A 25095-nucleotide genomic window follows, 5' to 3' on the forward strand; every position below is an offset into this window, starting at 1 on the left:
TTTTCATTGTTTTGATGTGCTGCTGACAAGTCAAGATTTACTCCAAGAGGGCTGTCCCGCCCCCGCCACTCCCCGAATAAGCACTTTTGATTTACCTCTGGTCATCAATTCACATTCCTCAAGAGTGAAGTCAAGAACACCTTAGGGATTAATCCCAGTTGAACAAAGGTGGAACCTTAGGCACCAGAAGCAACAGACCCAGGAGGTGGGCTCAGAAGTCTGACCTATAGGAGGGACAGGGTGAAGCCAAGGTTGCTGAAGGCCTAGGCAACTTCAGTTGCTCTGCTAAGGGGATGACGAGAGAGAACAACTTTGCCCGGGTGTCGCGGAGCCCGGCACTGCTGGCGCGGCTCGGGGAGGCACTGGGTCAGGGCGGGGCGTCGCCCACACTCAGCCGGGGCGGAACCCACCGAGGTGAATGAGCTGGGCGGTGTGCGGCGGGGAGCGCCCGGGCACCGAGACCCAGGCGAGCTGGAGCGCTTTCCGCGGGGTTTGGCTCCTGTCGCTTCCCGTCTCGCAGAACCGGCATCGCGGCCGCTAGAGCCGCGGCGCTGGAGTCCTCAGAGCCGGGGCTGCGGGGCGCGCGGCGCGCCGAGAGGGGGCGCGGAGCCGGCGGCTCCCGGACGCGGACGCGGACGCAGGTAAGGGCCGACGCCTCGGAGCCCGGCCGGGAGCGCCGCCGCGAGAGTGTCTGGCCTCCGCCGGCCCTGACCCTCTGTGGTAGCTCTGCGGCTCCGCTCGCAGACCTCGGACTGCTGGAGGGCTGGGCTGGGCTGGCCTGGGCTGGGGCTGGCCTGGCTGCCTCCCGCCCCGGCCTCAGGTGATGCGCCGCAGGGCTTCAACTTGAGCGCTTGAGGCTCCGCTGGAGTCCTCGGGGCGCGACCGTAGACCGGGTGGAATTACACCGTCTGGAAATGTGAGCCGGGGCCGTGAGGATGGGGCCAGGCTGGGGGGGTGGGGGGGTTGAGCAGGGTTCCGGCGGAGGGCGGGGAACCGGTGGTGGGCGACTGGGTCAGTTGTTGGATGCCCTCCAGGTCGGAGTTGAGGAACTGAGTCCTGTTTCTTCTGAGAGCTTGTGGGAAGCGTCGGCACACACCCCCTTCCGTGGCCCATTGCCTCTGCACAGAGCCACTTTCTTTTGTCTGGTCCATTTTGGTATTGGCCTTTCAGCTGCTTTTGTTGCAGCCTTCGATCCAGAGTGTACAGACTTGGGTAGGCTGAGGTTATAAGGACGCTTTGTGCAGCTGGGGGAGGTGAGGAGAGGGTTGGGGGCGGGGGGCTGTTAATGTTACTGCCGTATTTAACACCAGCATGTGTGTATTACTGTGTTCTTTTCCAGATAGTACTCAATACTTTTGTAGCATCCAGTAGTTTCAGGTGCACAAGACAGCATTCATTAGTTAACTTCAAAGGAGCGTTGTGTGGACAGGTTCCTATTAAATTACCCCATTTTATAGACCAGACAGCTGAGGCACCCACGCAGAAACATGATTGTATCAAAACTAGTCAGCCCTTGTGGGAGCTGTGATTAGAACTTGTCTGGCAGAGAGTTATTCTCGCTCCAGTCACTCAACCTCATACAAAATGTAAGGCTCAGAGTGCCCGTCGGATACTCTTTATGTTTTTGTTACACGTTAGTTACTAATACCTCTCATTAAAAACAGAGTCGAGTCCTTTCAGATTCCTGGAATAGTACCCCTAAAAAGTGATGCTTAAAAGACCAGAATCATTTTGTTGTGGAAACCCAAGTTCAACTGCCTGTCGCCTGAAAGACCAACACTCAAGAGAGGAGTTTTGATTGGAAAGGAGTATGAGCTTTCTTCAGGAGACCAGCCCCCTGGGGGAGAAGGTGGCCTCTTGTCCAAAGCCCCCACCCCAAGTTTCTGCCTGGCCCAGAGATTTTTAAAAGTGTTTAATCAGTTAAGGGAGTACAGTGTCTCTGTGACGTTTCTTGATTACATCCAGACTTGGTGATATCAGCTACAGAGTTATCTTGGTACTTGAGGGTTGTGCAAGAAGATCTGGTTCTTTGGTACCCAGGGGTGGTTGTACAAGAGTACTCTGTTCTTTCTGCAGTGGAGGGCAAGGTTTACAGATGCACAAAGGGAGATCAGTAAAGTCATTTGAGTGACCTTAAGACAAAACAAAACAAAAAACCATTTTGCTAAAAGATTGCTGGGCTAATCAGAAAGTCGAGGTGGCTTCAAGCATACTTGCTGGCCTCTGGCCTGGGAAAGTTCTAGTCTCTTACTCTCAAGGCCAGTGGTCTGCAGATCTCAAAGAAAGCAAATTAGTTCTATTGCAGATCAAGGGCCTTACATCAGCAGGCAAGGAGTGTGTTAATTTGAGGCAAGTTAACCCTTAAGACCAGCTGGACTGCTGTTACAGTTTTAGTTGTTGAATAGAATCACCAGAGTAGTTGCAAGGACTAAATTTGTTTGTCTTTGGTCTGTCAAATCTTTAATATCGTATATAAATACAGTGCCAGTGGGAGCCCTAAATATTTATTTAATGAATAAGTAGACTGGAAGAAGTGAGCACATAGGTATTATAAATATTGAGCAGCAAGTTTTCTTTTCTCAACAGAAGAATTAAATGTTTAAGAGAATAGCCATTTCAATAATTTCAATGAAACTTAACTTGTAATCGTGTGCATTTATGTTGTACTTTAACTCTCCAGAACCAACAACAGTTCGCCAGTTTCCCTAGGGTTTGCTCTTATGTGAGTTTGCTGGTAGAGCTTTTACTGCCCATATTTCTTCCTCTCTTTCATTTATATTTTTGGTTTTTTCAAAGTGAAGAGATTTTTTCTTCAAAAATCAAGTATTTTAAAAAACCTAAGCTTTCTTTTTTGATAAAGCAGACTCTAGTAGGATGCTTATGAGCATATTTTAAGGTAGACACCAACCTCTTTAATAAGTAGCTGTCATACATCAAGCAAGAATTCTTTCAGGCAACTATGCGATGAATTAATAATCATTTTAATTATTTTGGTTTTAAGGCAGAAACTTTTTTTGGTTTTAAGGCAGAAACTATTCTCTGTAATATTTCATGACACACCTACCTCCTTTAATGCCTTTTTATCAAGCAGCATAAAGCTAAAACATTTTATTTAAATTTTGCTAACTACATAGCACTAATGTTAGGGCATGATATGCCTAGACTTAATAATTGACTCATGAAATAAACACAATTCTTTCCTTATTCATACTTCATTCAGCCACCTGAAAAAAAAAAAGAATGATAATTTGGGCTTTCTCTCATAAAGGATATTTGGAGAATTAATGAAGTAAATATAGTTAGCTATATGGAAAAAAAGATGCCCTGTGACTGCAAAGTGTATATAGAGTCATGAAACCCTGCCCCTCCCCCAAACATGCTGTTACTTATTTTTTGAAAGAGTGGTCATTCCAAGTAGTAACTTTAGGAAGCTAAACACTTCCAAAAGTACTGCTGCCAGTCACAATTATTTTGAATCTTTTGAAATTTCTAGTCAATTTATAAGTAACAAAAACATGCTTTTAGGATCACTTTTGTAAGTACTGGTTTTTGTATTTTTTAATAAAAAAAAACTGTGTAACTGAATTTGAACCCATATTTTATTTATTAAACTTAATTTGATAAAATGATTTCTGCATGATTGTGAAACTCATTTCTACCTTCAAGATTTTACCACTATTAAGGATGTTGAAAAGATTTTTTGAAAGGCTATGAAAGCAATTTCAAAAGGGTGATTTAGAAATAGTTTTAAATAATGGCAACATTTTTAGAATAACTTTGCATCCTTCCCAGAGTGACTACTCTGAAAGAGACAACGCGTACATGGAGGCTAAAGTTCTGTGTTTGTGTGTATATTTGTACATAGATGTATTTATTTCTATGTGTACATTTGTATGTTTGTTAAATGTTTTGAAACTAATAATTTGTATTGTGCCCTAACAATTTATAGTAGTCCATAATAAAATGGGGATATAAAAATACCCGCATTAAAATATCTTATTATAGGGCACCTGTATGGCTCAGTCGGTTAAGCATCCGACTCTTGGTTTCCGCTCAGGTCATGATCTCAGGGGTCTTGAGATAGAGCCCCATGTTGGGCCCCATGATGGGCCCCGTGAGCACAGAGTCTGCAAGATTCTGTTTCTGCCCCTCCCCCTGCACGCTAGCACATGCACCATCTCTCTCTCCGTCTCTCAAATCTTCAAAAAAAAAAAAAAAAATCTTGTTTTCGCTCTAGTATACGATAGTGTATAAAAATAGAATCTTATTGATGAAAACTAAGTATTCTTAGTACTGTAAACATTAAGCACTTAATTAACAAGGTGTTTATTGCTTTCTTAGATTTTGAAAAAATTTAAGGAAATGATTGGCAAATCTTTTAGAAGAGCTAGCTAAGGAAATTATATCCGTTGCATTTTTTTTATCCTGATAAATTACTCTGTAGTAAGCAGAAATATTAGAGATGGTTATATTAATAACAGAACTGACCTCAAATTCTGTAATCTCTATACCTGATTAATTCACTGATGGTTTGATAGCTGGAAAACTTAAGAAACAATCAGTAGATCATTAGCACACGTTTTTAAAGCAGCTTCAAAACACCCTTCTTAAAATTGCTGAGATGAGCATGAGAGTTATTCCAAATGAGAATTGCTTGTCCTATTTAGAAACCTATTTAGAAAATTCATCCAAGGGGCTAGAATTGAAGTATGGACACCAGTGTAGCCAGCTTTTAATGACTAGTATAGACAGGTGGGCCAATGATACAGTGAGTAAATTGAGGGCTGTTTAAAGTTTACTTAATAGAGATAGAAATGAAAACTGAGCTATATTTTTTTGGCCATATTCTCTTCGAATTTTTGGTTTTAAGGCAGAAACTATTCTTTCTCAGACTACTTGTCTTTAGGAGAATTTATAAATTGTATAATAAATATTTATATAGCTATACCTGTCTGACTTAAAACCAGCTAAGGCTGTATAGTCCTAAATAAGCTTTCCCTCTTCTGGTCAGGCATTATACTGTTTGCTCACCAAATGACCATATCGTTTCCTAACTTAGTGTTTCGGCTCATATTATTTTCCTTGCTCAAAGTACCCATTTCTCTCCACTCTACTTGACTAATGGTCTCTAAATCCTCTCTATCCTTTAAGACCCAGCTGTAATACCGCTGTTATCCACAAAGCTTTCCCTGACGCCCTAGTTCTTGTTTTTAATTTACCAGGTAGTTCCATGTATGGGTTACTTTCTGTGTTTTTTATTATTTCATTTACTTTGTCCTTGAACTTGTTCTCTATCTAGATTTTTTTTCTCAAAGACACAAGTCATACCTTAAATATATATTTTTTCTGAGTCATATACATCAACTAGAACACTGGATAATCTATGAAATAAATTTATTAATCAGATACTCAGGTACAGTGTCTTCATGCTTCATAATTATATCAGTTAGTGTTCTAGTAGAAAATAGGTTGCAGTCTCAAATGGGGTAATGGAGAAGAGTTTAACTTGAAAGGTATGCCTGCATTAAAATGAATGGATGGATGCAACAATGGATGGTGAAGCATCCCAGGACTAGCAGTGGTGGGAGCCATTATTGTCCCTAGGCCTGAATGGATGTAAGAAGGGAACCATTACTAAAACCCAAAGAGGATAGCTATGTGGAAAAGGCTGTCCAACTACAGCTCTTGCCTTTCTGTGATCCGGCAGGGAAGGAGCTGGGGAAAGAAATACCCGAGCTACACTCTCTTGCAGTCCTGTGATGTCCTGTTTTTTTCTATTCTAACTTAGTTACTAACATGCAAGAACACTTTATTTATGAATGATGCGTTTCATTTGAACCACTATCATCATCTTTTTTTCCCTTGCGGTGTTAGCTGGTATGGTATTATTATACATGTCTTCTCAACTGTTTATTCTCTCATTTTTTATGCTTTGCTTGTACAGTGCATAGGTGAGAGACATAGAACTGTCTGCATGGTCATTGGCAAATCTGTCCCTTTACCATTTCAACTATGTGACTCGTCAGAGTCAATCAGGGTTGCTCATTTTTTCTCTTTGTGCCATTTTGTGGATAGTGGTTTTCAGTCTTAGTGTATGTAGTTCTCAATGGAATGATTCTGATTCAAGCAGGTTTCGGATAAGGCTTGAGCATCTGTCCATTTATTTATTTATTTATTGAGCATCTGTTCTTTTAAAAAGTATTCAGATATTTCAGATATACAACATGTGAGAAGCACTAGCAAAGTTAATCACTTTGACCCAAAGGTTAGAGTTGTAGCCCCTTTCTCCTCCTTGTATATATAGCACTGTAAATAAGGCTCAAATGCAATTCTAATGTTGCTTTATGTACTCGTGAAAGCAAGATAAATGTTTTAGATTTTTAACGTTGAGAAATGCTTATAATACAGGATGCAAGGTATGTGGTTTCCATGTTATTAAAAATAATTTGAAGTTTAGAAAAATCGGAAAACATTTCAAATAAATAGTGAATAATACAAGAAGACTCATGTTCTCATTACTTAGTCTTATAAAAAATAACATTTTACTATTTTTATGATTTTTTAAAAGATAAGATTTAAGCCCCCTTAAATTCCTTCTTAGTGGTTACCATTATCCTAAACTTGGTGTCCTTTATTCCTATGCATATTTATAAACGTATGCTACCTCAGCATGTATTTGTAAACAAAATATAACATTGTTGCACATGGCTTAAAATTTTTTTGTGGTACTATGCTGTGTATGTCATTTTTTAGTGGGTATATTTTTGCAGCCCTTTTTCCTTAACATAATTTAGAATTTTTTCTAGATGTACCTTTAGTTTGCTTTGATTGCTATACAGTATTAAGTTGTATCAATGAGCAAAAATTTATTTGTCAAATCTATTGCAAAGTGTTGCTAAAATGGAAGTTTCTATATATTTTTTATGTATATAAAAACCTAGATTAAAACTGTAAATCAGTAAACATTCTCTTACCGGCTTTTGCCAAATTGCTTTCCGAAATGGTCGTACCTGGTTGCACTTCCCCACAGCAGTTTGAGACTCTTGCTGTTGCTTCATATCATTTTTGCAGGGGATGTTGTCAGACGCTTAAATTTTCCCCAATGTAATGGTCATGAAATGGTATCTTATTTTAATTTTAACTTTCCCCCATTTCTGGTGAAATTGAACACTTTCCATATGATTGCTAGCCATTTGCATTTCCTTTTCTAGAAATAGTGTTTTCCTAAGTTTTGCAGCTTTTTACCTTACTGATAGAAATTATTTCTAGGTAAGAAGTAAACATGCCATATAGCTTAACACTGGAATATCCATAAAATTATTAGTCTTTTAACAAGTTGCACAGAAGTTTCCTAGTTCAAAAGTGGTATCTGAATAGCAGCCTCCAGTGTAATTTTTTTCTCATGTTGCATTAAGTTCCTGTGAAGATGTAGAATAAAATGAAAACACAACATAAAACAAAACAAAAACTCATAAAACACAAAAACCAGGGAAAGAAAAAGTGGCCCTAAGAAGCAGATTGTCCTCTGCTAAGAAGAATTTCTCTACATGAGCACCTTCTTTCCCTGTGCCACGCTTGCCTGTTGATACATACAGACTGCCTGATAAACGCAGACGGAGAGGCTTTTTCTGCCCTTCAGTCAGTTCCCTCAGGTCGGTAGTTCCCTCTGCCAACTAGCAAACTGGGAAGACATTCCTCTCAGCCCCTCAGATACTGCTCTGAAACTCCTGGATGTTCTTTCACTTTCTGTGTTCCATGCAAATTTCAGCAAGTGCACAGCCGGAAGGTAGGGGGCTTGTGCTGGGTGCCACAGAGCATCTGGAGAGCAGAACCACAAAGAACCGTATTGCTAGTACATGGCAGGAATGGCAGTTGTACCTGTTTCCTGGGTCCTCTCAGTTTCTCTCCCAGGGAAATGGATAGGCAATAAAGGGTGCTGCATGACGCCCCCTCTGAAGAACGGAAGAGAGAACAGGGAACCAGTGGGTGAAAGCCTTCTAGAGACAGGGAAACCGGATTGAGCGCTTTGTGTATTGGCGAGCTCTGCCACCGTAGATCTGAGTAAGCGGGCAGAAGAGTGACCGTGGTAGTTGTTTTTACTTTGTGTCACACCAAGTCTAGTCAGGTCTTACTGTGATTCATTCCTAAAGTGAAATCTCTGAAATACTGTGAAACAAAGGAAGGTTGATAATTAAAAGGAATTGTGATATAACATTAATTTCAGAGACTCGATAAGTCGTGGTTGCGTGAACACTATGTTTTGTATCCAGAGTACTCCCTTTAGGCTTCCGGGGTTCTGCAAATAGTGAAACATTTAAGCTCTTGTTTTCTTTTGTCAGGTTGATATTTTGGAATCCCTTACAAGATTTTGTATGAGGGGAAAAAGTGCCACTGCTGCTTTCTTAAATGCTGGTATTCTCAGAAGAAATTTCATAAATCAAATCAATTGCATTAGGCAATCTTCCTAATCATCATTAAACATATTGTTGTGAAATTATGGATGTGAGATGTACTGAATCATGAGTAACTGCTCAGAATGTGGGAAAAATTAGTGCATCACAGGTGCAGAAACATCTAAAGAAGGCAAGCTAAGCCATCCATTCTGCAGGAGCCTTTGAGGGCCTCAGTGAAGGGGAGGACAGAAAGAACAGCTAGGGCAGCATGGCGCTGTTAGGATATCATAAGCCACATCTTCTTAGTCACGAGCATCACTGAATTTCAGGGCGATCCATGATGAAGGACTGTCTATGTAGAACAGCAGGTTCTGCATAGACGAGTATTTGTTTGCCAGACAGTGGTAAATGGGAAAATAAATGATAGTCCTTTAGCCGTGTCATGATGTAAAGTACGCGGCCCCAGTGCAAATGTTAAAGGGAAAAAAGTACCAGTATCCAGATGGTAAGCTAGGAGTGTGTGCAGTTCTTGTAGACTCGGCTGACTTATTGGACTCTGTTTTATTGTTAGAATGGTTAAAGGAGGGTACTTCTGATTCCACCCAAAAGCTGATCAAGACTGAAAGTAGATCTTGATACTTGTAATTAGTAACTGCTTCCATGCCTCACCTGCCCTTTTTCACTCTGGTCATCTAAGATGCCAGCAGGAGGGGTGGGGGAGGTGCGCAGCCAGTGATGCTTTCGCCTCCTCTCTTCCAGTAAATAGCTTAACAGAGAGCACTTTGCCCCATCCCAACTTTAAACTTTAAACCACTTACCTCCTCTTATCCTTACAAATCTTAAGACTCGAGAAAATAAGAACTTTGCCCTCGCAAAGTGGTGAGAATAGTTTAGGAAGTTACTTAAGTTCTCTAGGCCTCAGTTTCTTTATCCGTAAAATGAAGTTAACAATTCTTACGTCACAGGAATACCCTGATGATTAAAGGAGCTGATGCTATTTAATAAGTACTGTACTCAAAAATACTAGCTAGTATTTAAAATAATACCAACCCTTTGACTTCGTGTTGTATATGTAGATTTTAGTTTAAAAATATCAAGAGCATATCTCTTTCTGGCCCATTGCTAATTAAAAAGAGAAAAAGTACAGTTTTCTGATGCATTCCCCCTTGATGTTTGTACGTAATTTGAATATATCCAGTAACACATAGTCATCAAACCACATAGGATGTCATGCAACTCAGACAATGTTCTAAGATGGAGCCTCTGAAGAGTTAATCTCTTTAACAGCTTGATGAGGCTGAGACCAGCTTCCTTTGGTGGTGTTTGCCAGAGTACCCTGGTGACGCCAATAAATTGTGCCTTGACTTTAAGCAGAGTAGGGAGGTGGGTTTTTTTTTTTTTTTTTTTTTTTTTGTCTTGCCTCTGCTTACTTGCTTATTCACTCAGTCAACTGATCGGTGCCCAGCACTGTGTCAGCACTGCAGTAGATTGAACTGTCAAGGAGCTGGCAACTCAGCAAAGAAGATCGACATGGAACAAGTAATTAAACGTGTGATGAATATGCTGAGGGAGAAGTAGAAAGGTCTTCGGTGGAAAATAATAGCTTATTATCCCCACCCCCTCAGAAAGGGGTGTTTAAGCTGAGACCTGAAGGGTATGGAGGTACTCCCTAGAGACTACAGGTAAGCTTTCCAGGGATCCAGCGATAGGAGGAGGAGGAGGGAGCCAGTAGAGTGGAGGACCTGAGAAAGGCTGGCCTGCTGGACCGTAGAGCAGACTGGGGCAGAGCATGGGCAGCAGCCTGGTCAGCAAAGCGCTAGGAAGCCTCTGAAGGCAGCAAGCAGGGGAGTGATGACTGGTTTTGTGTGCTCAACAGACTGTTCCTCCAGTGTAGAGAATAAAATCTTTCAGATTTTCATAAAGTAAAATTTTGGAGACTAGAACCATAATTTCTGGCCCAGAATTTTTGAGGTCACACGTTTATTTGCTTATTGTTTATGGAGGATATGGAATGAAATGTCTTCCTTTCTCCACATTTCTCCCTTGGTCTGTTAGAGAAATTCTATTCCATTCTACCCTCCCCCCGTTTGTGTGTGTGTGCACAAGTTGGGGATGGGCAATGGGAGACCACGAAGGAGAAGCAGACTCCCTGCTGAGCACAGAACCCAATGTGGGGCTCGATCCCAGGACCCTGCACTCATGACCAGAACCGAAATCAAGAGCCAGATGCTTAAGTGACTAAGCCACCCAGGCTTCCCTCCATTCTATCTTTTTGAAAAAAAAAATGGCAAGGAAGGTTTTGCCCCCAATTCACCTTAATCCTCTTCCCTCACCTTCCTTTCAGGATTTTCAAGTTTTCAGAACAAATACTAAGAATCATGACTATAACTCTGAGCGGCATTGCCAAATAACAGGAATAAGAAGTTTTTCTTGGATTAGTTAACTGAGGGGGAAGCTACCAGTTATGATAACCTGAGAACCTATGCTACATATACCTAGACCTTGTCTAGAAACGTTCGTTTATGTATCATGTAGATTGATAGATGAAATTGTAGCCAAGTAGAAGAAAGCAGAGGAGCCAAAAAGAACACGGGTAGGGAGAGCTTGGAAAGAAGACACATGATAAACTGCCCTTGCTCTTTGGGTGAGGTCGCTAAGGCTCACCAACATGGAGGCTTGTTGTTTCTTTTGTTTTTTTCCTGGGGGCTTGGATTTTAATACTCCTAGTCATCCAGGAGACCAAAGTCCTTGGGTACACATGAGGGTAGGAAGTTGGCAACGGAAACGTCCCAGTAAAGCCAGGACTTGGAAAGGGCAACATTCTCAGTGTAACAGATTAGAAAAAAAAAAAAAAAATTGTCCGCTGACACAGAGAGATTATAACAAAGTCTATATTGGCTTAATCTCTGAGCAGAGCACAGAGAAAAGCCTCATCTGAAAATTCTGTTTATTAAATTTTTTTTTAAATTTATAAAAAATTTCAAACATACACAGAAGTAAACAGAATGGCATAATGAATCCTCATGTATCCATCAGCCAGCTTCAGTAGCTATTATTCTTTGATTTTTCTTTTTCCTACATTATGTCATTTGCTTCTACATTATATATATAGTTTTGCCTAGAAATAATCAAAGTTAACAGTATTGATCTCTAGCCTGAAGACCTTTTAAAATATATATAACAACAGCATTATATATATCATTATATTATATTATCACGTCCACAAGGTTAACAATTTTTTAGTATCATCCAATACCTAGTTAATGTGTAATTTCCCCATTTGTCTCAGAAACATTTTTTTTTAGAGTTGATTTCTGCGAATCAGGATTGAAACATGGTCTACACATTGCATTTGATTGATATCTTGTATGTCTTAAGTTTCTCCTCCCTCTTAAAAATTCGTTTGTTTGTTGAAAAAAAAAAAAAAACCCCAAGTCACTGGTAGAATTTTTTCACATTCTGTATGTGGCCAGTTGTATGCTTATGGTGTCATTTAACATGTTCTCTTAATCTTCGTTTAGTAAACAAAATGGTTCTCAGATTTAGCTGCTTGCTTGCTTTGGTTCCGGTTAATTTTTTTTTTTTTTTTTAAGAATATGGATGGTGCTGAGTACTTTTAACATCATTCCATCAGGAGGCACATGATGTTTGGTGGTTGTTATGGGCTGAAATGTGTCCTTGCAAATTAATATGTTGAAGAGATAACTCCCAGTATCTCAGAATGTGATTGTGTTTGGATATAAAGCGTTCAAAGAGGGGCTTAAGTTAAAATGAGGCCGTTTGGGTAGGCCTCTATCCAGTCTGATTGGTGTCCTTATTAGCAGAGGAAATTTGGATTCACAAAAAGACATCAGGATGGGTGCCTGCAGAGACCATATGAAGACCCATGAGAAGGAAGCCATCTAAAACCCAAAGAGAAAGACCTCTGAGGAAACCAATCCTGATGGTCCCTTGATTTTAGACTTCTAGCTTCCACGACTGTGAGAAAAATTTCTGTTGTTAAAGCCATCCAGTTTATGGTACTTTGTCATGGTAGCCCTAGCAAACTGATACAGTTGTCCTCTGTTTAGTCATGGTTGTTTAGTAATGTTGATCTTTGAGTTCTTGTGGTACAGTCTTGCATATACATTATAAAATGTCCATCATCCTTTTTTCTGATGTTTTTAGTATCTACTGATGGTTTTTTTCCCCTAAATCTATCATTTTACTAGGGGTTGAAAAATGGTGATTGTATTAATCATCCTACATTTATTAGCATGTTGCCTCATGAGTTTTTCCTCATTAACTATTTGGTTACCCTGAAATAATTGTATAGCAAAGGTAGGATAAGTGCTTGATTTGATTCTTCCCTTTATCCATTTTCAGATTCTCATGTCCTCTAAATCACTTGAGAAGCCTTAACTTCAGATTTTAGGTCCTGAATTTATACTACCAGGATGAGCCCCCAAACTGAGAAACTTCCCCAAAGAGTATTCTTGTGCTGCTGATGTCCCTTCAGCACCTGTTCAGTGTGAAACAGTTCTTTCTGGAGAGATAGATCCTCAAACAGGGCCTCATACTTGTGTCATAGTAGAGTTTATATTCCAAGATTATAAAAGTCAGGAGGAAATGAGTGAGAATGAGGGGTCAGTATTTGGTTCTTTTCCATACTTAAATCCTTGTAGATCTTAACCAGTTTCTGGCTTTAGAGAACCATCTCACATTTAAATCTCAGACACTCTTTATAAGTCCAGATTCCTGAATCCAGCAGTGTACTTAATAGTTATATTTGAAAGTCAAATAGGCCTCGCAAATTTAATATATCCTAAACTGAACTCTGGATCTACCCTCCTGTTGCACTGCATCCTTCCCCATATCAGTCGATGGCAGTTCCATTCTTAAAGTCACTCATGCTAAAAAATTTGGAGCTATGCTTGATTCTTCTCTTAGACCCTATATTCAGTCTGTCTAGAAATCCTGTTTGCTCTGTCTACCATGTATATCCAGAATTTGACCATTATTTACTACCATCACTGCTACCACCCTGATCAGAGTCTTGTCTTTTGTTTTTCCATTATATGAAGTTTATCTGGTAGAAGAGGTAGTGTTTTTCCATTATATGAAGTTTCAGTAATGTTTTTCCATTATATGAAGTTTATCTGGTAGAAGTGTTTTTCCATTATGTGAAGTTTATCTGGTAGAAGAGGTAATAAATAGTTTTAATAACCATATTTCTGCCTCATACTTGGAATTTTATCTAAAATGTGGGGTGCCTGGGTGGCTTAGTCGGTCAAGTGTCTGCCCTTGATCTTGGGGTCCTGGGGTTCCGCGTCAGCTTCCCTGCTCAGCTAGGAGTCTGCTTCTCCCTCTCCCTCCGCCCCTCCCTGATCTCGTGCTCTCTTTGTCTCTCTCCCTCTGTCTCAAATGAATAAAATCTTTAAAGACTTTTATATAAAACTAAATCTTAGGCCTTTTTCTGGGAGCTTACAGTTTATGGGAAGAAACAAATGTATGCTTTAGTGTGATACCTGGTGGTGCAGTGACTTGAGTACTAATCAGAGGCTTAAGTAACACGTGAACTAGTCAAAGGTAAAGACTGCTCAGGAAAGAGCAAGCAGTAAAATACCAGAAGCTGTAAACTCTTTTGGGGGGAAGATGACTGGATAATTAAAATAAAGAAGCCCAAGGTTTTGGCTTCCAGGTCAGTGCTTTATCCGCTGGTCTCAGTTATCTAGTAATATTTTGCGGTAACCTAGTATACTAGGTTGCCTCTGTAGCCAACAGAAAGCTTCTGTGTAACTGTTCCTTTTGTCTAGAAGAAAAATGGATGTCGAAGCCAGGTCAGTGTGCTGATCTTTGTCACCACTTTCTCATCTGAATCATTTCTTGGTTGTGGATACTTGACCCATCAAAAAGAATGTAGCCATCCAATAAAAGCACGGCAAGTTAGACAACTGACTACCACCCTCTGATTAAGACCATGGCTCATATCATATTAATATGTTTCACATAAGGTAAATACCATATAGCTCTTGTTTACCTTTCTAAGAAATCAGTCTGAGAAACATTTGGGGAAATAAGACTCCGTTTAACCTCAGGATCAATTCTTTATTAAGATGTTTCCCTCTCAGAACCCTGATAATTTTGTGTACTCTCTCCCACCCAACTGGCTTAGAATCCCTCTCAACTTCTATAGCCTCAAAGCCTCGATCTATAGCCTCAAAGCATAATTTAAAGGTTATTTTAAACAATCCCCTGACTTTATTTTCTTCTTCCCACTGTCCCTTCTTGGTCCAGTTAGGAATATTATTGGCAATTTTATTTAAAATACATTAGATATATTTTAGATTGCTCAAAAATCTCCAAAATGACTAAGTCTATTCCTCGGAACAAAAAATGGCAGACTTACTCTATGGTGATTTCTAATATTTACATAGGAATACAAAAAATACAGTATTTGTCAAGTGTATTTTGCTTTCCTTACAGTTCTGTTAATTTTGTATGTAATTTCTACTTTTTCTTATATTTTCTCCTTGGAAATAGCATGGAGGAATTAGTGAATATATGGGTCCCACACACTATTCATCTTTAGAATTCATTCCTTTTTTACTGTTAATTTTTATTTTCTTGACACAGAGAGAAAGACCATGTGTGCATGAGTGGGTGGAGTGGGGGCAGAGTGAGAGGGAGAGAGAGAATCTTAAGCAGGTTCCACAAGCAGCACAGAGCCAGTCATGGAGCTCAATCTCACGACCTTGAGATCGTGACCTGAGCTGAAATCAAGAGTCCTAGCTTACCTGACTGAGTCACCCAGGTGCCCCACATTCATTCATTCTTTTACCACAGAATGGTAGCGGTTAAAATAGGCAAAATTAATCAAAATACAAAAGTTACAAAATGTCTATGCTTCTTCAGTGATTTTTTTTTATGATTCTTAAAAGTGTGACTTGTATTGAAAAATTGCAGTGAACATTTAAGACTGAATGTCTGAGGTATGTTAGAAAAGGAAAAAAGAAATTTAAAAGAATAAAGAGATGGTATTGAATTGTGTAATATGTAGTTTAAGAAGTTACAGGAGAAGGTAGGAAGTAACTGATAGCTACGACAGCCTCAAATTCATGTTACCTTTTCTCCTAAAGTTGAATATGCTTTGCATCATGCCTAAGAGTTCAGCATTTCCAGGGGAGGTAGAAGGTGGGAAGGGTAAGAGGTAAATAGATGGAGATGAGGTAGTTTGAACTACTCAGTACTTGGTTATCAACAGTTGAGTGCTTTTCAAGTAAAATGTTTCTGGATGTGAATACCAAAGTATAAGCAGCAGCATTCAAATAAAGTTGTTGAAGTTGACTTTATCATGTTTGAATCCAGAAGTGTGTAACATCAACAGTTACTGAAGAAGATTGAGTTCTCTTTCTGTGATATGTGACTTAGATATTTTTAGAATTAATAATTTGCTGGCTCTAATTGCCGTTTTAGTCACTATAGCTACCAACTCTGGAATTGCAGAATTGGCAGTTTAGAAATCACCCAATTCAGTCTCTTATTTGTACTTATATAGGACCTGATATCCTTGAAAAGACCGAAAACTAATGGAAGAGGAATGCTGAATTGTAAGCTGGCTTTAAATAACGTGTGTTCTAGAAATAACTCCTGAGCCACGTAAGACATATACATTCCACAGGAATCTAGTCGTATCTGTAAGACCCCTTTTTAATTTCTGCTTAACATAAGGTTACTTTTGGGTCCTGATGTGTAATTATACAGGTCACAAACAAATGTGGTGACTGTTTATTACTTTGAAAACTCAGTCATTTATATTATTGTAACTTTTTAATGACAGTTGACTATAGTGTTATTAATACTTCTTGTATTTGGCTTGCTTGGATTTGGGCACATTTTAATCTTCTGTGTTGACAGCACACATCAAGATCAACCATCAGCAAGGGCAGCTGACCTGGCATCATTGTACAAAAGAATATCAGTGCCAGTTATTCTCATTAGAGGTACCACATCAGGTGTTCTATTCATGTTCACAATCATGGTTCCAAAGCCCACTTCTGCAAAATAGTTGTGGATTATTTCTGGGGTTACTGTGTCCTATATAACAATGAGATTTCTCTTTCATTAAGAACATTCTGCTTTTTATATTATAAGAGGAATAATCCTTCTCATTTTATGGAGACATTTTGTACCAAACACTTCCAGAATACAACCTTTAGGTGACAATCTGTGCCTTACTCTAAAAGCTAAAAATACACCATGATGCTTTTAAGCAAAAAAAAAAAAAAAAAAAAAAAATCATATACCATTTTAATTTAACTTCCCAGAGGGTATGACCAGTGTGTATCTTAACCAGTAATGGAATATACCTATTTTGCAAGTCATTTTCTCTCTGATTTTCGTAGTCATTCTCTAAAAAATCCTGCCAGACATCAGTATATTTTTATTAACCTTATATATATATATATAGGAAAGGTTTATATGTTTACACTAATAATATATAAATTTACACATATACGAAAGAACTGCTTGGCGCATGGGTTAAGTGTCTTGGCTCACTGGGTTAAGTGTCTGCCTTCAGCTCAGGGCATGATCCCAGGGTCCTGGGATCGAGCCCCACGTCTGGCTCTCTGCTCAGAGGGGAGTCTGCTTCTCCCTCCCCATGCTTGTGCTCGCTCTGTCTTTCCTGGACAAATAAATAAATAAAATCTTTTAAAAAGTGCTTTATGCATTCTTTCTTTTTTTATTCAGAGTATTAAAAAGGTATTTGAGAGGAAAGATTTAATAAGATGAATAATATGTACTGCTTCAGTAAACAGTTTTTTAACTGCATATGAGGGTAATGAAGAATAAAATGACTACTAGTACAGTTCGTCACCTATGCTGTGATTCTCCTAAGGGACCAGCAGTTTTACTCACTATTGTTTTTGCATTAATGAAAATGTTAACATATTAGAAAAGGCAAATGACATCTTAATATTACCAAGAAAACAGTTTGGCCAGATTCTCTGAAAGGTCTTAGAGACCCAGGGGACAGTGGACCACATTTTGAGAACTGCTACTTCATGTAAAATTGCTGTCCCCCAAATGTTGCCTATTAAAATTTTGTTTCTTACCAATATCCTTTAAGATATTTAAGAAGGATTTATGAGTCCTTATGGAGAAATATATTTATAATGAATTAAGTTGAAATTTTCTGGAAAACTAGCAACTGAATTATAAACTCCATAAAGAAGTTCATTCCTCCACTACCTTTCACTGTTTACCACTTTTCATGGTAAAATATCAGCATTTGGCACAGAACTAATTCCACACTCCTGGGTCTTCAAGATTTGCTCACCTTCTCTGTTGTTCATGAGTTTAAACTGGACCTAAAGTGGACAAAATTATCAACTTTTAAAATTAACCTAAAATTAGAAAACATGACTAAACCATTTAACAACTTTAAAAATTAAAACAGAACTCAAAATATTGTCTCTAAAACCCATAAAAAATAGGAAGGGAGGTCCAGACAAAAGTGATCTAATTGGCAAATTTTACCAATCCTTTAAGAAATGGGTAGTCTTTATAACTTATGTAACTATATAACTTATATAAAAGAAAGACTAGCTCCGAAAATATAATGTAACTTTGACATACCAAGTAGACAAGGATACATAAAACAAGGTGAGTGTAAGAAAATTATATAGCAATTTATTTACGAACGTAGATGCTAGAAGCCTAAATAAGATATTAGCCAACAGAACCCATCAATTAAAAGAACAAAGTATTTTGACGAAGTAAGATTACTTTCAGAAGTTCAAGGAAGGTACAAAATGGAAAAGAAATCTATTCAATATATTCAACAGACTAAAAGATTCAAAGAAAAAAAAACCACCTTAAAAGATGCAAAATAAAACTTGTGAAATTCCACACTTAGTCATCATTTAAAAATGAAAATACTTAGCATTGTAGACGTAGAAGTGTCCTTAACAAGGAGGGAATTTATTGAAAACTTGAGTAATTATAATACTTGATCACAAAACTTTAAAAGCATCCCCTGAAAATGAAGAACAGAAGACAGTGATGCTCACTCTTTACCGTATTATTTCAACTTCATAGCAGAACTACTAGCTATCACAACACAAGGAAAGTAAGTAAAAGGTTTAAGGACTGAAAAGAGCCAATAAGAGAAAAGGAAACTAAATTTCTGTTCTAATACATGACCTCATTTTTTTCTTTTTTGGGCTGCAGATGTTTCCATCTTTTTAGGACTAAATAAATCACAGTGGTTAGCAAGTTTGTTCCTTGATGCTGAGGAGAAAACATGTATGGGTAAACAACATTTCTATCACACACACACACACACTCACTCTTCTTTGTTCCCTTACCACATTGCTCATTCTCTTGATTTTCATCTCAACTACATCACTTTCATTTACTTGGTACTGTATATAAAATTTCCATATATTGGTATATGTATTTGGCTTACAATGTTTAAATTCAACTTTTTAAAAAGATTTTATTATTTATTTTAAGGAGAGAAAGAGATCATGCGCTCATGGGCAGGGGGAGGGGTAGAGGAAGAGGGGGAGAGAATCCCAGGCTGACTCTACCCTGAGCACAGAGCCTGACTCCGGGCTTGATCTCATGACCCTGAGGTCATGACCTGAGCCAAAATCAGGAGTCAAACCCTTAACCGACTGAGCCACCCAGGCACCCCTAAATTCAACTTTCTGATTTACATTCAGTACTTTCAGTATTACTAATGAGCAGAAAGCCACACCCCCCAAATATATTTCTTAACAGTTTACATGGTCAGAATAAAAATCATGGGAAATATTTTCCTACACAGTTTTCCTTATTTGAAGAACATAGTGTGCTGCTGAAAGAAATCTTCTAGGACACAGTGTTACATTTAAAAATAAGGTAATGCAGTACTAGTAATGTACTAATTCTAATGTAGTATTGGTTTCTCAGTCTGGGTACTTATTTACTGGTACATGTGCTCACTTTGTGAAAATTCATCAGGCTGTACACTTGTGATCCATTTCCTTTTCTCTATGTAACAACTTCCAATATAAAAATCACTTTAAAAAGTTGCAGTGACTTCAAAGTCAGTCCCTGTTTCCACTGTTCCCTATATATAATCCCATGGTTGCCTCTATTTGAGAACAGGGTTAAAGAATGGTCAATATGGAGCAATGTGTATATTGGCAACCTTTACCATCTAGTCCTCGTTATGAGGGCAGTTTTTATGATAGGTGGGAGTCAAGGAATTCCAATGGGGATGGAACAAGGAATCAGAGATGTGTTTTCCTACCTCTGCTTAGAGCAGGATTACTTATCCATTACCAAGGAAAAATTGGAGAATGTGGAAAATGTAGCAATGTGCCCCTGCTGGTCTCTCGGTATAAAACAGATGTATCAAAAATCAGTTTATACATGGATACAGTCCTAGCCCCTTTCACCACCAAAGAATTGGTTAAACGCTAAAGAAGCCTTTTGTAATCCAAATCCTGAGCAAGTTGGAATGGGTCAAGAGAGACAAATCTAATGTTAGGCCTCTCACATAAGTGCACTAGTTCGCAATGTGCTACTCTTCACACCGACTTCAAGTTTAACACAGACAGCAACAACAACAAAACATTTTCGTGTTCTAGGCAGACAACTTTGTATTCTAACTTTTGTATCAAAATAGTAAAAAACAAAAAACAAAACCACAAAAAAAAACAGTTTTAGTGATTTCCAGCAGTTTCATCATCTTTATATATTATTATCTAATATTTGGGCACAGAGATGGAGGGACGGATAGGTGGAACACGGGAATTTTAGGGCAGTGAAACTACAGGTTAGAATACTAGAGTAGTGGATACATGATGTTATATGTGTGTTAAAACCTATAGAACCATATATAACACAAAGAGCAAACCCTACTGTAAACAAAATTAGTTAAAAATAATATATCAATATCAGTTTCTTACAACAAGCGTATCACACTAATAGTAGATGTTAATAGGAGAAACTGTACAGAGGAGAGGAATACATGGGAGCTTTCTGCTCAATTTTTTTTTTTTGTTAAGCTAAAACTGCTCAAAACAAAGTGTACTAATTTAAAAATATGTAATTATTTTGATATCTAATAACAGCAGTATTTACTCAGAGTTATTTGTATTCATTAAAACAGGGTAAGTTTATTTTTGCCTTCGTTATTTAAATAATTCATAATAGCTCGTCCTCTGAAATTTGATATAATATTGGTTTTTTTTTAATATATGAAAAATTTCTACATTGTAGAAGAAGTATAACGCCTATTTTGGTTTACTTGGGATACCATAACAGGATACCACAGGCTGGGTGGCTTAAACAACAGAAATTAATTTGCTCACAGTTCTGGAGACTAGAAATCCACTACCAAGGGTGTCAGAAATTTGGGGGTCTCTTTCTAGCTTCTAGACAGCTGCTTTTCCCCTGTATCTTCACATGGCCTTTCCATGGTCCATGTACATTTCTGGTGCCTCTTCCCATTCTTAAAAGGATAGCAGTCCTATTAAATGATGGCCTTACCCTTATGACCTCATTTAACCTCAGTTACATCTTTGAAGGCCCTATCTTCAAATACCATCATATGGGGATTAGCGTTTGAGCATATGGATTTGGTGGGGTAGGTGAGGGGGGGCAGAGTTCAGTCCACAACAGTTCTTTCTCTGGTCCCCAAAATGTGTATCCTTCTCACATGCAAAATACATTCACCGTATCTTAATAGCTCCAAAAATCTTAACCCATTCCAGAATCAATTCCAGTTCCCAAGTAGCATCAAAGTCAACTATGGGTGACACTTGAAGTATTCCTGAGACAAAATTCTTCTGCAGCTGTGAACCTGTGAAACCAGAACAGTTATGTGCTTCTAAAATAAAATGGTGGAACAGGCAGAGGACAGACACAGTTCTATGCATGAAATACAAAAATGTCTTTTTTGTTGTCTGACTGATGTGTTGAACTTTAAAGAAAGTCATTGTAAAGAGAAAAATCTGAAAGAAAGGAGGAGGCAAGTCCCAGGTGAATCCCAAACCTAGCAGTCAAATTTCACTGGGTATTAAGGCTCAACAATAATCTTCTTGGGCTCTATGCTCTGCCTTTGAGGGCCCACCGAGGTGGTGGTTTTTGTCTTCTGTCCACTGCACAGTCTGCTTGGCACCCTTGGCCATGGGAGGCAGTCTTACTCCTGAGGCTATGGGCAATGACAGCCTGGCCAGATGAAAGTGCAAAGGTGGCCCACACTATGAAACTCAGGAGGGGATAGCCTTGCCCTCTGGGCCTGTGTACTCAGGGCTTGGACAGGCAGGGGCAATCCTACTGACCTCAGTTATCCTCATGATCATCTTCCCTTTTCTTGAAGGATGAGATATGTTCACAGTTGGGTAACTCTGTTGTCTTGTTTTATAGGATCTCATAAATTTAAAAGCCTTTCTTTCCTCTGTCCCCTTTAGTTCAAACTGGCAGTGTCTCTGCTGGTATAATCTCATGTCTGTTTTTTGTGTTTGTAGAGAAGGCTAATGAGATCCAAAGGTAATCTCTTTTTGGAGGAATTGGGACAACATTCCTGTTGGATTCGGCCTGATCCTATGACCTCATTTAACCTTAATTACCTCCTTAAAGGCTCTAACTCCAAATAAAGTTATGTTAGGGGTTAGGCCTTCAACCTATGTTTATGGGGACGGAGACAATTCAGTCCATAACAGTACCTAGAGATACCAAGCCAATCTTCTCAACTTCGACATTATTAGAAAGATCATGTTTTATTGTGTTTCTTGTTAAAGGATGTGTAAAATAAAAGTTCTGGCATAAAAGAAAAAAATATTTAGTTCATAATTCCTCAAAAGGTAAAAGTTATCTTTTAGTGAAAAGCAAAGAAATATCAAAAAGTAAAACGGCCAAAGAATTTACAGGCCCCTTATCAATTATTTATCAATTTCCTCAAAATTAGAACCAAAGGACGTAAAATTGTTAAAAAATGTGATATGAGTAATGCATACCAAATTAGAAAATAAAACACTAACCTGATTTAGCCGGTTCAAACCATCTCAGAGCGAATAACATTTCTAACTTTTTTTTTTTTTTTTTTTTAAGAAAAAGCTAATGAAACTATATACTACAGTAAGGGATGATTCAATGTCAACTCTCAGTCCCATGTTAACTCACTATCATGTTACTATTATGTTACCTAAATGATGAAGCATCTATATCCCTCATGTCTGCTGAAGATTGGCTTGGAAGCAGTAGGTCTATAGGTAAATATGTCAGTGGGAGTCTATTTTCTGCTGATGAGATAGGATTCCTCTTTAGTGTACAACCGAAACAGACATTAGCTCTTACAAAGGAATGATTCCATGGAGAAAAATAAATAGAGACAGATTGTCAGTCTTACTCTGTTGCACTGATGACAGCAGTAAAACAAACAAACAAAAAAACTATTAAAAGAAATTTAAGGTTTTTTTTTTTTTTAAGGATTTTATTTATTGATTTGAGAGAAAGCGAGTATGAGGAGGAGTGGGGAGGAGCAGATTCACAGAGAGATCCAGTAATCAGCCAATGAAGATGCTGTGTTCAGATTTGTTCCAAGACTACCATCTTGTTAATAGGTTCATTTACCATATTTGACTCTTTCTTTTAGCATAAATTCTTTGACAGAAGCCACCTCAGCTCTCTTATTAATATATCACTGTTGGGTAACCTCCAGTTCTCCTTTTAAACTTAGATATCTTTAAACATAGCTTTATTTCTTGGGCTCCTCACATCTTACAAAAGGATTTCTGTTTGGTTTGTCCCGCTAACAGTTGGCCAGACTACTTAACACTCAGCATTGGAAAAAGACTTTCTGTAAGCTGAGCCATCTCCCAGATCTTGTTGATTTGAATTCAACAAATGTTTGTTGAGTGTCTTTTTTGGTGCCAGGTACCATGTTTAATTGGGAGAGTATAGAGTTGAATGGAATACTGTGCTTTTTAGGAACTTGCCGTTATTGATAGGACGCACATACACAGGATAAGTGCAGTGCAGCCTGCCTAGTCCTGCTGTAGAGAGGTGTGTCCAAGTACCCTGGGAACATGGAAAACGGTGTAATTATCTTTTCCTGGGAGTGTCTGTGAAAGAAAAATTTGAGTTCAGCCTTAAAGGGTAAAAAGTGTTTCTTAGCATAGAGTCAGGGGAAAGAGAAATGATATTATAGGAAGAGAGCAAAACAAATTCAAAAGTATGAAAGCGGAAAAAGTAATTACAGGGAACTGCGCAAAGATCTGCGTTAGTGTTGTCGGCGGAGTATGTCAGGACATTGAATTGGTTAAAATACTATGACTTGTTTTTTTTATTTAAGATTTTATTTATTTATTTGACAAAGACAGCCAGCAAGAGAGGGAACACAAGCAGGGGGAGCGGGAGAGGAAGAAGCAGGCTCCTAGCAGAGGAGCCTGATGTGGGGCTCTATCCCAGAATGCTGGGATCACGCCCTGAGCCAAAGGCAGATGCTTAACGACTGCACCACTCAGGCGCCCCAAAATACTATGACTTTTTAAATTTTTTGAGTTATTTATGTAGTGAAAGTTTTTTTTTTTAAACTTTTCATTTTGAGATAGTTGTAGATCTCACTGTGAATTGTGAATTACAGATTCACGGAGAGATCCTGTATACCCTTCAAACCATTTACTTTATTCAGATCTCACCAGTTATATGGAGTTTTTTGTGTGTATTTAGTTCTGGGCAGTTTATCACATGTAGAGATTGATATGAACACCACTGCAGCCAGATTCAGAACTGTTCCATCACAAAGATCCCTTGAGCTACACCTAAGGGACCTTTTTGACATAATATGGAGCGTAGACGGTATTCTGTAGGTTAGTATCTCTCAAAGTGTGGTCTTTGGATCACCCCAACAATAACCTAGTGTGCTTGTTAAGTATGCTGCTTCCTACCGTAGAAACACTGAACTAGAATCTCTGGGAATGTGGTCCTGTGACCTACATTAAAATAAATTCCACCAGGTGCTGGGTATACCATGCTACTGGGGGATGACTTTGAGCTCAGATGTGAGTGATAAGAATGGTGCAGAGACCTGTGAAGAGGAGGTCTGGACAAGTCCCGTCCAACTGAAGCATGACACAAGTCACACATGTAATTTAAAAATTGTAGTAGTCAAAGTAAAAAGAAACAAGAGAAATTAATTTTTATAAAATAGTTTACTTGACTCAGTATATTAAAAATATTTCAACATGAAATTAATGTAAAATGATTGATATTTAGCATTCTTTTTTTCCTACTCAGTATTCAAAATCCATGTGTACTTAACACTTACTGCACTTCTCTGTTAAAAGTAGCCATATTTGAAGTGCTTAGTAATACATCTGACTAGTGGCTACCACATAGGGTAGCACAGATCTAGACAGCAAACAGCCAGTACAAACTTCCTTGAAAGCTTCATTTGGAGATGCAGTTGACATCTGGAAGTTGAATTATTTCCCTAGAGCTTTGGAATAAGATAAAAAATTAGATGTATAGATTTTGAAATCACTGGTATAGTACTTGCCACAGTGTAATTTTCAGTGAAAACTGATTAGACTCACCTATAAGATTTTTTCTAACTACATACTTGCACCCCAAGAAAGCATGGAAAAATGTTGACATGTGGGGAAAAGGGTAGAGAAATGGGGAGATGTATATGGATCTCAGGGAGAGGGGAGATTGGCAGTTA

At 38.6% G+C, this 25095-nt stretch overlaps 1 protein-coding gene across 1 annotated transcript in view; it reads left to right on the forward strand.

Annotated features, from left to right (window-relative positions):
* The first annotated feature begins 293 nt into the window (after window positions 1-293).
* The window catches only part of RNF180 (ring finger protein 180), a 190050-nt gene continuing 165248 nt past the window's right edge, over window positions 294-25095 (forward strand). Inside the window, exons 1-2 of the mRNA XM_048220740.2 lie at window positions 294-366; window positions 424-641. Of these exons, the coding sequence (XP_048076697.1) occupies window positions 294-366; window positions 424-641 (291 nt within the window). The remainder of the gene's footprint in view (window positions 367-423; window positions 642-25095) is intronic.

Source organism: Ursus arctos, unplaced genomic scaffold (assembly GCF_023065955.2).
Source record: "Ursus arctos isolate Adak ecotype North America unplaced genomic scaffold, UrsArc2.0 scaffold_5, whole genome shotgun sequence".
Taxonomy (NCBI): domain Eukaryota; kingdom Metazoa; phylum Chordata; class Mammalia; order Carnivora; family Ursidae; genus Ursus; species Ursus arctos.